Raw genomic sequence first — 14,253 nt, forward strand, 5'->3', positions numbered from 1 at the left:
GTTTGTTGACAAAGCACAATAATTATTTTGTTGTTATTTTTATGCACATTGTTGTTTTCTAGGTGCTTTGACAGCTTCACCCAAAGAGATCACTAGAAGAATGAATAATGTGATGTTCTATGTGGGTTTTCTTTTGTATGTAAACATTTCAAATACAAGGTGATACAAAGAAATGAAGAATTACTGAATTGTTTCCAAAAGCTGACGCCGACCTCAAGGACCCATCCATCCCTTTGTGTGAGATTGGGTGTTATCTAGAGGACTTTCTATACAGGCGATGTCTATCAGATCTGATAATGAGCCTGTATGTACCATCATGTGGCAACATGTATGCAGCCATATTTGTTCTTTCAAGGCTATTTATCTTCCTAGCAATGTATACGACTTTGAGAACTGGTCGCAGGGGATGACTTGTCTTTTGTGAAAGGAGACAGACTCAGGAAGGTTAACACCAAGGTCGAGTACTGACAGGTACTTCTTTCAACATTTCAACCATATGTCACAGTTACACTCGAATCCACCATTTTGTTATCGTTTTGGGCATGAGTCTCCTCATACATTTATGTTCCACAGATTTATCTCGCTCCCTATAAATGAAGAGTATTATTGTCATTGTTACTCACGACAAAACATGTATCATCAGTAAAGAGAGGCCTGTTTCTATAAATAGTTTCTGTCATAATACTTGAATATTATTTTTCCTTGAATACGGTATCCCTTATATAGCTGTAAGGCATTATAACTCAGTTGTGCACTATATGAAATAATCCTGTGGACCATTGGTGGATGCAGGGCTGGGGTGATGGACTGAGTACATGTTAACTGACCCGTGAAGATCCGGGTTAAATTGTTCTTCTGCAACGTAATAAAATTTGTATCCCAATTGTGTGAATCAGTTAGCTCATGATGTTAATCACTGGATTGTCTGGAGACTTTATTATTTACAGACCCGCTGCCATATAAGCTTGGAATGGTGTGGTGAGATTGGCGTTAAATGACAAGCAAACTAAACCAGAAACCAAAACATGCTTACTGCTCCAGTCACATTATGTCTTAGATGATTTAACCTATGTATATTATAAATTCTGGTTTAGCCACTTGCAGGGACACCTGGCCACAGAATGTGTATGCTAAATGTTTATTTATTGTTTGTGTGATGATTATTCTCTGTTGAATGATCATGCCCTATTGTTTGTTTAATTATTTGTTTTAGGAATTTGCTGACCCTAAACTTTATTGAATAACATCGAAATTTAGATAAAAGTCTAAAGAGATAAACGTCATCTTCATGAAGGGATCTGTTAACTTCTTCAGTTAAGGAAACGGGGGTGAAGTATATATTTTTATTGACCACTGTCACAATAAGTAATTTTTTACACTGTATCATAAATGTGTACCAAATTGGATTATTTCTGTTGTTTGCAGTGACACTGCTGATTGGGTGATCTGCACCAGACCTGATGACCAATGGGAAGAGAGGGATACATCCCTGTCAACTATGTGAAGGTGGATGATAACTCCCCTCAGGCTCAGAATTAAGATTCATCTCCCATTGAGTCTGTGACTTGAACCATGAGTCTCAAGCCCCTGAGTCCTAGTAGATTCCTGTTTGGATAGAAATGGCAGCTGAAGGGTGGATTATCAGCACAAACTCTACAGATATGTACCCCAGATACATGTATGCACAGAAATGTACTCTAGAAACAAAGTCAAAGTACAGAAGCATTACCTGGTATGCTAAAAGTCGGATGAGCCCATATTCCATAAAACCAAATGCGAGAAACCGTATGTAGTTGTTCCTATTCAGCTAATTGTGAAGTGGTGTTGACTGCACCCGTGAAAGGACTCATCATAGGCAACATTTTTGAATACAGAAGCATTGCATAGATTACAAATCTGTCAGTGCCGGCTGCCAACAACAACCCCTTCAGCATAAGTAACCGCGGCTAATTACAGTACATGTGATAAAACTTGACACTACTAGAAAATGATGCTGACTCGTCTCAGATGTTTTTGGCTAAAATGGCAATTTTCTACTTCAAGATAAAACTGTTTTCATAGATTCAACAATGTGAATTTCTATTTTATTCAATTAGATACCAAGAATGATGTTGTGAATTTGAAATTTGAATCTCCATTCTACCATGCCAAAATATATATGAAACCTTTAAAGGTGAAAAGGAAGGAAGAGGCATTGGTTGAGTCATTTGGTTGAATGGATTAAATCTTGGGATCAATTATTGATGCTGTCAATCCTAAATATCACCATAATGCTTAGATCGCACTTTTCCGCACCTTATCTGCATCAGCTCTACCTCATTCATACCACAAACTCCCCAGGAAATAGATGAGCCCAATCCACTGCTGGGGTTCTTCCTGCTGTGTGAAGAAGGAAGGAAGGATGTGAATCTACCTGTTAGTCGACCAGAAACGACTCGAGATAAAACCCCCTGCACTGTGAATATGACACCCCTGGTGAAAATGTTTCCTGTTTAAGATTGTTTGACAAGAGTTGCACTTTCCACATCTATTAGAATACTAGTTGTGACTATCCACAAATGACTGGATGCCACTAATTACATACATCATACATACTAACATTTTGTATAAGCCCATATCCAGCTCAGCTCAGCTGCTCAAAGAAGCTTTGTTTTCCCTCGTTCACTGGATGTCAATCTCAGCGGCACATCGTATTGTCAATCTCTCTCAACTCCCTGGGGGAGCATACAGCTCTTGCAGCCACTAGGTGCACCGAGTTATTGTGGCATTCCCATCCTTACGAGGTGTTGGGACATGTTCCCCAAGTGGTTGAAAGTTGGTTTGTTTTAATATAGCCGCTCTCAGCAATATTCCAGCTATATGGCGGTGGTCTGTAAATATTCAATCCAGTGATCAACAGCATGGACATTGATCTACACATCTGGGATACGTTGACATGTGTCAACGAGGACAGCGAGTCTGACCCCCGATCCTGTTAGTCACTCCTTCACGACAAGCATGGATTTCTGAAGATCAATCCCTAAACTGGATCTTCACGGGACATGTTCCCCAAGTGCCTCATGGTGATACTGTGTTGCTGACTCGGTGGCGGTTCGCGTAGCTTCTTTAATGATGTAATTCAAACAGGGTTATCGTCTGTCTTTATGGTGCATCATGACTTGGTTCTTATGTATAGACTTGCACTCTCTTTAAAGGGCATTACAGATTTTTATACAGCATAGGCAAAAGCCGCACTATGAATGCAAAGGATGCAAAATCAGTAGTTGATGCCAGGACACAGTATTCAACTTAATAGAATCAAATGGTCCGACATTGACTCGTTACAACTGCAGGGTTATAACGAAGAATAACATCCAACTAAAACATTGGACATAATACAACACACTTGATATGGATGTGCAACTTCTTTGTTATTTACACACGACGTTTCTGGGCTACTACTTGCCCCTTCAGTAGGTGAATGACAGAGAATAGTTACAGAGGTATTACCCTACCAACTTCTAAATGCCTATCAAACATCCGATTGGACATATTGTACCCAGTGATATAAGTTTAAATCTTTTGTTGCCATCTGTTCTCATTTACATTTATTGCCCTAAATTCCCTGTGTGTTATGATGATATGTGTAACGTGTGATATATGTATGATGTTATTCACAAACATTGTCAGTTTTGATATGTGCTTAAGTTTGGTCTGTCCATTTGTCCACCGTCACCTTGTGGCTTGCGGATATGGTTAACCTGTTTGGTCATTTCATCAAATATCTGACCTTGGATTGAAAAGTCCATAATTTGAATCCATCATAGAATTTTAAAGGCCACTACACAAAGTGAGTGAGTGAGTTGGATATTACGCCACTTTTAGCAATATTCTAGCAATATCATGGCAGGGGACACCAGAAATGGGCTTCACAAATGTAACCTTGTGGGGACTTGAACCGACAAGCAGCTTTAACCACTGGGCTGCCTCACTACACAAAGAAGGATGCTCTGGCTAGCTGCTGACACTATTGTCTGTTGCCAAGGTTACATAGAGCTGTCCCCATATCTTGCTGTGTGTGTTTATTTGTATTCAAAGTTATAAATCTTTATGAATACTGACTGACTGAGTTTGGTTTTGTGCCGCTTTTAGCAATATTCCAGCAACATCCGCGATTGGGGACACCAGAAATAGGCTTCTGCACACATTGTATCCATGTAGGGATTCGAACCGGGTCTTGATTGTGACGAAGCCAGCGCTTTAACCACTAGGCTACCCACTGCATGCCCTTTATGAATACATTGTGAAAGGAATTAATAGATAAAATATGTTTTATGCAGCAGTCAGCAATATCCTAGCTATTTAGGGACTATGAGCAGTGAGGGCTTATGGATTATCTGTCAGAGTGATGGAATGATGTTAATCTCAATCCATGGCGAGCATCTGACAGCAGGACTTGTTGGTTACAAGTCACTGATGTTTTGTAAGAAGTGAACATGAAGAGAAATTGTATAAAATGTCAACCCTACACACAGACTTAATGTGGCCCTGTTGTTCAGATGGTAACAATTTGGGACACTGGAACATCATGGATGTCAACCCAAATGTTAAAAGAACAAAGCATTGTACATATTTGGTCTCCATTTGATGACCAATCAGCATTGAGAATCACTAAAATTCATGTGTGCAAATATCAGAGAGTTATTACACATATTATCTTTCTGTCGAAAGTACAATGGATTGAATGTCAAGTGTCCCTTTTTGTTGTGTCACAACACCCGGATCATGGCCATTGTTCAAATGTTACTGGAGACAATGGGCCCTTGTTAATCATTTGTTCCAGGTGAAATTATTAGTCGCTATTATCTTGACTGTCAAAGTATAAGCGTAACTTCCTTTGTGTGGGTCATATAGATACATTTCCAACAAGATCATCCAGAAGGCAGGGTGTTTGTACAAATGAGGTGTTACTGTGCATTGTGGGACTGTAGTATACCTGCATGATTTCCTGTCTGCCATGGTTCAAGTATTGGTGATGGTTTTCAGCTGGTGGTTTGACTGTAGCCCGGCATGATGGGAGGCATGGCTGAAAGGGAGAGCGTGATGACAGGCAGCTTCCTTGTTAGGGCTTCGGCAGGTGAGACACTACCCTACACACAAACTGAGTGAGTGAGTGAGTGAGTGAGATTTTATGCTTCTTTGAGCAATATTCCCGTAATATGAGAGATGTGGACAGCTAAACTTGGCTTCCCGTTGTGTGTGCAAGTGAACCCACACACTGGTGTGACAAGCTAACACTTCAACCACAATGTTACATAGCACACTGCCTGGGAAGTGTTTGAACACATTATAGGAATATTTCTGTAGTTCCATTCTTCTAAGGTGCTGCAATGTACTGTACAGAGTGGAGTCCTTGAGGTGGGCCAGCGATCATACCACAGATGGGGACATCTGTATTGAGATTCATCAATCTGACCCACATTGTGCATTTACTAGATCATCATAGAGCTTTTTGTTGTGGTAGGTGAACAGTTAATAGCCACTAGGCTGTGACTGAGAGACTGAGCAAGTGAGTTAAAACTTGACATGTCATTGGGGATTTTTCTGCCATTTTAGTAAGTACATTTTCAGGACTTCATGCTAACTTTGGAGATGAGCTTATGGTAATAGAAATATATAATCTAAAGTACTTGTCATTTTCAGACAAAAATTCCTATGCATTGTCTGTGCGGTGTCTGGAAGCAGACGGCAGAACACCGTCTATCCGACATTACAAGATACGTAAATCGACTGATGGGCAAGTATACATTGGAGTTAGAAAACTCTTCCCTGATGTCATCAAGCTTGTGGAACATTATCAGAGTGAGTGTCATTTGCATTGACTTTGATTGATGCTTGGAGCATGTTCCAGTGGAAAAAACAGTGTTTGGAGTTGAACCTTGACCTGATTAGTATGTAGTCTAGAAAACTTGTAAGCATCATCGGGCAGCCATCTTGGATTTCTAAATCAGGCAATCATCTTGAATTTGCATAATTGTAAAGGACCATTCATAATTTATGCCTAGTGGGGGTGGGGTGGGATGAAGATTTCTATGGAGAAGCATGCATGTTCAATGGAAATGCCCCCCCCCCCCAATTTGTGTGCATAGTAAATGACCCCCCCTCCTCCTGCATGTCATGTACAAAATCAATGCCCCCCAAAAATAAATAAAAATCAATCATCATCACCCCCTAGCCATAAATTATAACCAGTCCTAACTACCGTTACAATAGACCAATATGCAAGGCCTCTTGATCCTGAGAACACATTTCACCAAGAGTGAATGCAAGTGAACAGTTCAAGAACAATGGGACTTTTGGAGCTGAACCCAATTGTTCTCTCAAACGTTTGGTTTTTGTTCGAATTTTGAAGTCACATGTTTGTATCAGGATATGTCAATGTCCCAAAATACCTGGTGTCTGTGCACACCTTTGTATCACGTACATTGGTTGGACAATTAAGTGAGGTTATTAGAATACACTAAATGCAGTGTTTAAACCACAGTATTTACATGTTTTCTAAGAACTATGGAAATCATAGTAGCTGTGACATCACATGGGCTTGTGTTTGCAGAGAAGGAAGATGGTCTGGTGTGCCGACTCACCCAACCCTGTCCCAGGACAGCCCCGGTCACCCATCTCCGCAGTATGGAGGTGAGCCGAGAGAACATCCGCATGTCAGAGAAGCTTGGTGCAGGATACTTCGGGGAAGTGTGGAAAGGTATTACTTTGATCATGCTCTGAACTGTCATAAATGTAGACAGTGAGACTTGTTCTAGTTATATCACAGTGTGTCGACTTCATGATGGAAGAAAGCCCTAAGTAATGCAGGTCTTGAACATAAATGTATCTAAAGCATGTTGTGATTCTGAATAGGTAGACTGCAATCACTGCTGGGACAATGATGATGATGACGATGACAATGATGATGACGATGACAACAATGAGGATAATGATGATGACAATGATGACAATGAGGATGGTGACGAGTACAATGATGATGATGATGATGACAATGAGGACAATGATGATGATGGTGATGAGGACAATGATGATGATAACAATGAGGACAATGATGATGATGGTGATGAGGACCATGAGGACAATGATGATGAGGAGGACAATGATGATGATAACAATGAGGACAATGATGATGATGGTGATGGGGACAATGATGATGATGGTGATGAGGACAATGATGATGATGACAATGAGGACAATGATGATGAGGGACAATGAGGACAATGATGATGATGATGGTGATGAGGACAATGACGATGATGGTGATGATGGGGACAATGAGGACAATGATGATGAGGACAATGATGATGATGATGATGATGATAGGGACAATGATGATGATGGTGATGAGGACAATGGCGATGATAACAATGAGGACAATCATGATGATGACAATGACAATGTGGACAATGATGATGACGAAGATGGCAATGATGATGGTAGTGATGATGGATGTGATGATCAATGTGATATAGATGATTGATGTTGATTGTTATTATTTCAGGAAAGCTCGAGGAAACTTGACATTGCCATCAAGATGTTAAAGCCTGGGAGAATGACTGTGAAAGAATTTATCCGTAAAGAGGCGAGGACAATGAACAAGTTACGTCATGTTCGTCTGGTCCAGCTTCTAGCTGTGTGTACAAACTGTGAACCTGTGCTGCTCATCACAGAGTACATGGCTCATGGATCTCTACTGGAATTCCTCAGGAGAGAAAGGCGTTCCAAGCTGGATCATACCATGATGCTCAATATGACACGGCAGGTCAGTAGCACCAAATTTGACAACTTGGTATCCTGTTATAGAGATGAGGTGACTCTGAATTGATGAAATTTAACATGGAATAATATTGTAATTCCTATTGAGTTCCTTTCAAATTCCAGACATAAAGATCTTACACCCTTTCCCTGAACACTAACAAGAACATAGTGGCTTATTTGGATGCTATGTTACTGTTTGTTGATTGCATATACACAGGTAGCAGAAGGAATGGCGTTTCTAGAATCTCGCAACTTCATCCACCGTGACCTCCGTGCTGGCAACATCCTGGTTGGGGAACATCACGATGTCAAGGTCGCTGACTTCGGACTGGCAAGGGTAGTTGATGATGGCCAGTATGTTGCAGGAGGTAAGTGTTGGGCCATTCTACTCATTTGTCTTCATCCATGAGATGCAAAGTGGGGCAAAGAAGGTACCATGTATTTCTTACCATTTACCATCGGAACTAGCATGTGGTACATCCATTCACAAGAATAAGTCACTGATTCCCCTTTAGATTCAATAATTCCCCTAATGTAACACTGTTTCTGTGTTGATTTGCTGTCAAAGACATGGAATTTCCAATACCAGTATTTTTTGTGTGTGTTGTGAATGAGTGAATATAAGCTGTTGCATCAGATTCAATTCAGCCATGTAGCAACTTGCATGGTGTGTTTGGATATGTGTGAGTCAGTGTGTGGTAGTGGTATGAATCTATGTTGTATTTGTGTGAGTCTGTTTATTGGATTTGTTGTACATGCAGGTACGCGGTTCCCGATCAAGTGGACTGCTCCTGAGGGAGTGTTGTTCAGCAAGTTCAGCATCAAGTCGGACGTGTGGTCCTTTGGTATTCTCATGTATGAGATTGCAACATCGGGGAAGGAACCGTATGCAGGTAGGGAACTCACTGTTTTCTGTATGTTCCAGGTGAAATCCCATAGAACTGAATCAAGTAAAAATATAATGCAACAGAAATATATGCTTATATATATGGTGTCTGGGCATGATGTTATCAGTAAAGTTCAAATGGATAACATGCTTGCAGTAAAAATAACTAAATGAGATTATGAAATGATTTTAACACAGAAAACTTATACATAATTATTTATGTTGTTTTTATATATTTTGTCAAAAGGAGAATGCCTATGAAAAATCTGTTTCATAATATGTTATTGCAAAGTTTGGATAACCTTATTAGATTTAGATTTCCATTTAAAAAATACACTGTTGTATCAAAATACAATCCGAAAATATTGATTTTGCAAGAAAACTATAACAAATGAATGAGAATATACATGAAATAATTTCTTAATCATGAAGGCAAACACATTAGAAACAAATTTGTGACACACATATTTAGTAACCTGTTGCAGGGGTTGTATCTATAGTGAGTTGTGACCAGTACACCAATACTCTGTTGATCAGGTATGAGAGCATCTGAAGCTGTGGATGAGATCCAGAGAGGATACCGACTTCCCAAGCCACAAGAACACTGGCTTCCTGAGCAGATCGACCCGTACTATATGATCATGCAACAATGCTGGAAGTATGACCCAGTAACAAGGCCCTCCTTCTTCCATGTACACTCTGTGTTCGAGGACTTCAGGGTCCAGATGGAGAGAGACTATGGAGATGTGTAAGGATTCTGTAAGGATTCTGTAAGGATTCAGGGGCTAAGCTGGGGCCGTAGCTGCATGTTGAGAAAAGATGAGGTGACAACATGTGTGAAAGCACTGGAGACAAATGTTCAAGAGAGCTAGCTTCAATACAATGTGGGATACTAGATCTGAATGTGTTTCTGTAAACTTGGTGTTACATGTGTGGAAGTATTGACCTCATCAGCCAACACAACAGGATGTGAGATATGGCTGTGCCTCTGGTATTTCTGTTGGACACGGACCAAAGGACCAGCATTCAAATCAAGTCCACCTTCACTGACACCATGACACCAGCTTGAAAGATGTGATGGAGATGGTGATATTGATGTTGATGGTGATGTAGGCCGTGATGGAGATTAAGATGGTGTATTTATGTTAACTCAACATGGGGAACAAATCTCCAACAAAGATGAGTTACCCTTCAGCAAGCCAGTTCTTCTGCTTCATAATAGGATACCAACTGTGAATTTCTTCAAGTGATCCATTTTGGATGTATAAAGTGGCTTCTTAAAACCTTTTCAATCAGTGTTCCAAGGTACAAAACACCTCTGGGTGATTCTCTACAGTCATATCCCGTGATATCCACAGGGATTAACATGTGGTGAAATTTGAACTTTGATCTGTAGTCATTTGTGTCATACCTGATTAATGTTGACTCAGACATGTGAACATGTGATATCTGTTTTTACTTGTGATATCAATTAGCAGCATGATATCTGAGATAATAGAACCACAGTGACCATGGTATTAAAACTGCGATATCATGTTACATCATAGCTTTTATTACCTAAGATATGAGCAAGTACTTCCATGATATCACATAGGCTTGTGATATCCATGATATCTGTACATAACTTACATCAATGTCATTCAGTAATTATGTTAAAAGGTGTACTTTCAGTCAGTAGTTATTGACTCACAGGATATTAATATTCATATTTCTCATTGATCATCATGAAAGTGACTAATGGACCTCAGTGACACATACAGACTGACTGGACATTCACTTCTCAGAAGACATTTTGGCGACTGACACATTCTTCGGGAGACTGCTGAATGGCGATGTGGTGTTGTGACCTTGTGTGCAGGCTGACCGGGAAATGCTGTTCAGTGAAGACAAGGAAGAAAATAACTCACTCTTGACTGTGGAATGTGTGTGAACATACTAAGCAGATGGGCACTATTCAGAACATTAACCAATAATGCTCTGATCTGGCCGGTAATGAAGAGGCCAAATGAGATATAAATGTTATGAACTGATACACAATAGAAACCAACTGATATATATATATATATATAGGGTATAAAGACAGCCGAATATATATATATATTTAATCATCTGATAGACAATGAATACCAATAGAGATATATGATCTGATAGACAACAATCCAGTTAAGATAGATATTCCATTATCCAAATAACACTATCAACATATGTATTGTTTTTCATATGACAGAAACTGGGATAGAAGTTTTGGTGGAGACAAAACATATTTCAGTCACTGATTGAAAACATTAAATATACAATCTGTCCACTGCACACTAGTGATGCAGCCACTACTTTTAAACGTGGTCTTTACACTATCCCAGCAGAGCAACTGTGCCTACTTTTACACAATGACGCTACCGAAATTACATTGTTTAGTAAGGCACAGCCATAACATAATCCATGGGTGTGCCAACACTTCATTATGACATAAGCTCAGATCTGATGTTTCAGAGTATTTCTCAGTTGCGCAATGACCTCCAGTATCTTCTTGTGATGTTGGACCAGGGTCAGTTTCAGCATTGTTGGAGGACGTTTAGATGTAAATACTGGAATACATGTACTAGTATATTACTCACATCCATGTACATATTACATTGTTTATGTTGTTACATTGTTTATTTTGTTACATTGTTTATTTTTTCACTGTTTCTTAATACAATATGATATAAGCTGACATAAAATATATATACACTACACTACATTACACACACACACACACACACACACACATGACCGTTATAATGTGGTATGACACACACTACACTACAAACATACACACACCACACAACACCACACCACACTAGTATGTGGGTGTTTTATGTATATTATATTTACATACTCAAGTGTATATATGTTGAAATGTTTGGCTCACAAGTCCCTATAGTCTTTCAGGAATGTGTGACTGTATGATGGAAGGTGCACGAAGCCACTAACAGAGACACCAGTTACAAGGCTCTACTCTAGCCATACACTGTGTTGGATTACACTCTCAGCACTTGTGTCATGATATACACAACACTGTATGTAAATCTTGTCACTTGTCAGGTGCACAGACATGTTCCATCATGATGACCTCCAGCCAGAACTCACATAGTTACCTTGCATAGGTCAGAGCAGGGAGACTATATAACGTTGTAGATTATCCCTGGTCAGAGTAACAATGTTTCTCTTGTACATACCATCTGAAAATATCATACCTGCTCATGTATACCTCTAATGATTCGTGGGGTAGCCTAGTGGTTAAAGCGTTGGCTCGTTACGCAGAAGACCCGCGTTCGATTCCCCACATGGGCACAATGTGTGAAGCCCATTTGTGGTGTCCCCCGCCGTGATATTGCTGGAATATTGCTAAAAACGGCGTAAAACCATACTCACTCACTCACTCACTCTAATGATTCGTGCTGAAACATGGAAGGCATATCATGACACAGGATGTCAAGGGTGGCACAGTGGTTAAGGTGCTGCAATTCATTGTTTGTAAAATGTATGATATCCAGTTTGAATCCCTGTTTATCCAACACGTTCTATGTTTTGTTGGCGCTCATGGTTATTCATGTTACCTTCTCTCAATGGTAACATATAAGTGAGTCATATGAAAACAGATTTGTATTTCAACATGGAATGAAGGGCAAAACAAAGTATGGTAAGTCTGTTTTCAATGTAATTGAACATTGAATGAGTAAGTGATTTTAGTTTTACGCCGCACTCAGCAATATTCCAGCTACAATGTATATGGCGGCGGTCTGTAAATAATCAAGTCTGGACCAGACAATCCAGTGATCAACAGCATGCGCATCGGCCTGCGCAATTGGAAACCAATGACATGTGTCATCCAAGCCAGTGAGCCTGACCACCCGATCCCGTTAGTCGCCTCTTACGACAAGCATGGGTTACTGACGGCTCATTCTAACCCGGATCTTCACGGGTCATTGAAAGAACTGATGTTGAATGTTATGTTTATCTAACAATAATGTTCAAACAAAATACAAAGATGTAGAAGTATTCTTTGAGTGCTGAAAAAACATCAGTAGGGTACATTATTTGACATAATATTACTAACTTAAGGTAGTTTTATTTGAAAACCAAGCATAATCATATCTACTGAGAGGTATCTTTTGCTTGATTTATTTAAGAAAGTTTATTTTAAAAAAGACATAATAAAAAGATCCATTTTTTTCTTTTGTGAAATTTGTATATATGTGTAATAACTTAAACATTTCATGTATATTTATTAAATATTTTATGAAGTAATATTCATATTTCATGAGGCGGTTGTATTTCAGATTTGTTAAACGGTAGTTAACATATCCCATTGTGTGTGCGAGAAATCTGTATTCATCTTCGATACATCAGTTATACAACTTGAAAGAAGTTAAGGACCATCTGATTTGTTTGTATTTTTTTAGTTAATCTGTCATGGCATGAGAGAACCTGAGGCGACCCTTAACTTCTTTTGAGTACTATAGATCGTATGCCTAAACACATTGGAACACCCATCAGGGCCCTCATTATATAATGCTATTTGACAGATTCACTGTGAATATGTAACGATTTAAGACTAACCTGTTCTTGTGTGTTTACCTTGTATCAATGTACATACCCATTGTCTCACTGCCTAAACATTTGGACCAGTTTTTGCCTTTGATAATATTTAGATTTATAAACTGTGCTTCGTGCAATGTGGTAGACTTCTTGGTGCCATGTCATGTTTATGCCATTTGAAATAAACAGCAATGTTTTTATGTGATAGTGAAATGTTATATTTGAATCGGATTCACTCTCTGTCTCTATTAATTCACATTAATACCAGGTAAATGAAAACCTCTTTTGACTTTCTCTGAGTTAGTGAATGGAAGTGGCTGTCAAACTACCGTATATCCCTGCGTATAAGGCAAATTTTTAGTACTTAGAATTAGAGGATAAAGGGAGGTCACGTGTTGGTGTGCGTGCGTGTGATGTCACCACTGATCGACTGGCATGGTGCCCCATTTGCTTGAACATGTTGGAGTGAGTGAGTTCAATTTTGCGCAGCAATATTCCAGCGCTATATGGCATAAATAATCGAGTCTGGGTAAGAAAATCCAGTGATCAACAGCATGAGCATCGATATACGCAGTTGGGATACGATGACATGTGTCAACCAAGGCAGCGAGCCTGACCACCCAATCCCGTTAGTCGCCTCTTACGACAAGCATGGGTTAATTCACGGGTTCTATTTGATGTACCATGTTGGATGTTGTTCAACCGAACTCAGGGTTTCAGCTACACAAGGTAGAATATTAATGACATGAGGCAGTACTCCCAAACAAATTAATAGGAGTAAGTTTATCATTTTGTAGGCCAGTACTTTCAAGTCCAACGTGTGTGTGTGCGTCCGTGCGCACACCTTAACCAAAATTACCCCAATTCCAGTGTTATTCTGAAATCGTCTGAACCATCTATGGTTTAACTCACAGCTGGTGGACTTTTCGCTCATGCTAGCATTTCACGATGCAAGGGAAACAACTCCCACATCGTTGGAAACAAGC

General features: G+C 39.6%; 1 protein-coding gene across 1 annotated transcript; it reads left to right on the forward strand.

The window, feature by feature from the left end:
- Positions 1-5,062: 5,062 nt before the first annotated feature.
- On the forward strand, positions 5,063-10,736 carry LOC124259498 (tyrosine-protein kinase STK-like). Its single transcript, XM_046693628.1, has 7 exons — positions 5,063-5,116; positions 5,683-5,841; positions 6,593-6,739; positions 7,544-7,804; positions 8,018-8,168; positions 8,562-8,693; positions 9,224-10,736. The coding sequence occupies exons 4-7, from the start codon at positions 7,577-7,579 to the stop codon at positions 9,436-9,438; spliced, it is 726 nt and encodes a 241-aa protein (XP_046549584.1). The 5' UTR covers positions 5,063-5,116; positions 5,683-5,841; positions 6,593-6,739; positions 7,544-7,576; the 3' UTR covers positions 9,439-10,736.
- Positions 10,737-14,253: the final 3,517 nt, after the last annotated feature.

The sequence above is a fragment of the Haliotis rubra genome, unplaced genomic scaffold (genome assembly GCF_003918875.1).
Source record: "Haliotis rubra isolate DU_JTF1 unplaced genomic scaffold, ASM391887v1 Scf725, whole genome shotgun sequence".
NCBI lineage: Eukaryota > Metazoa > Mollusca > Gastropoda > Lepetellida > Haliotidae > Haliotis > Haliotis rubra.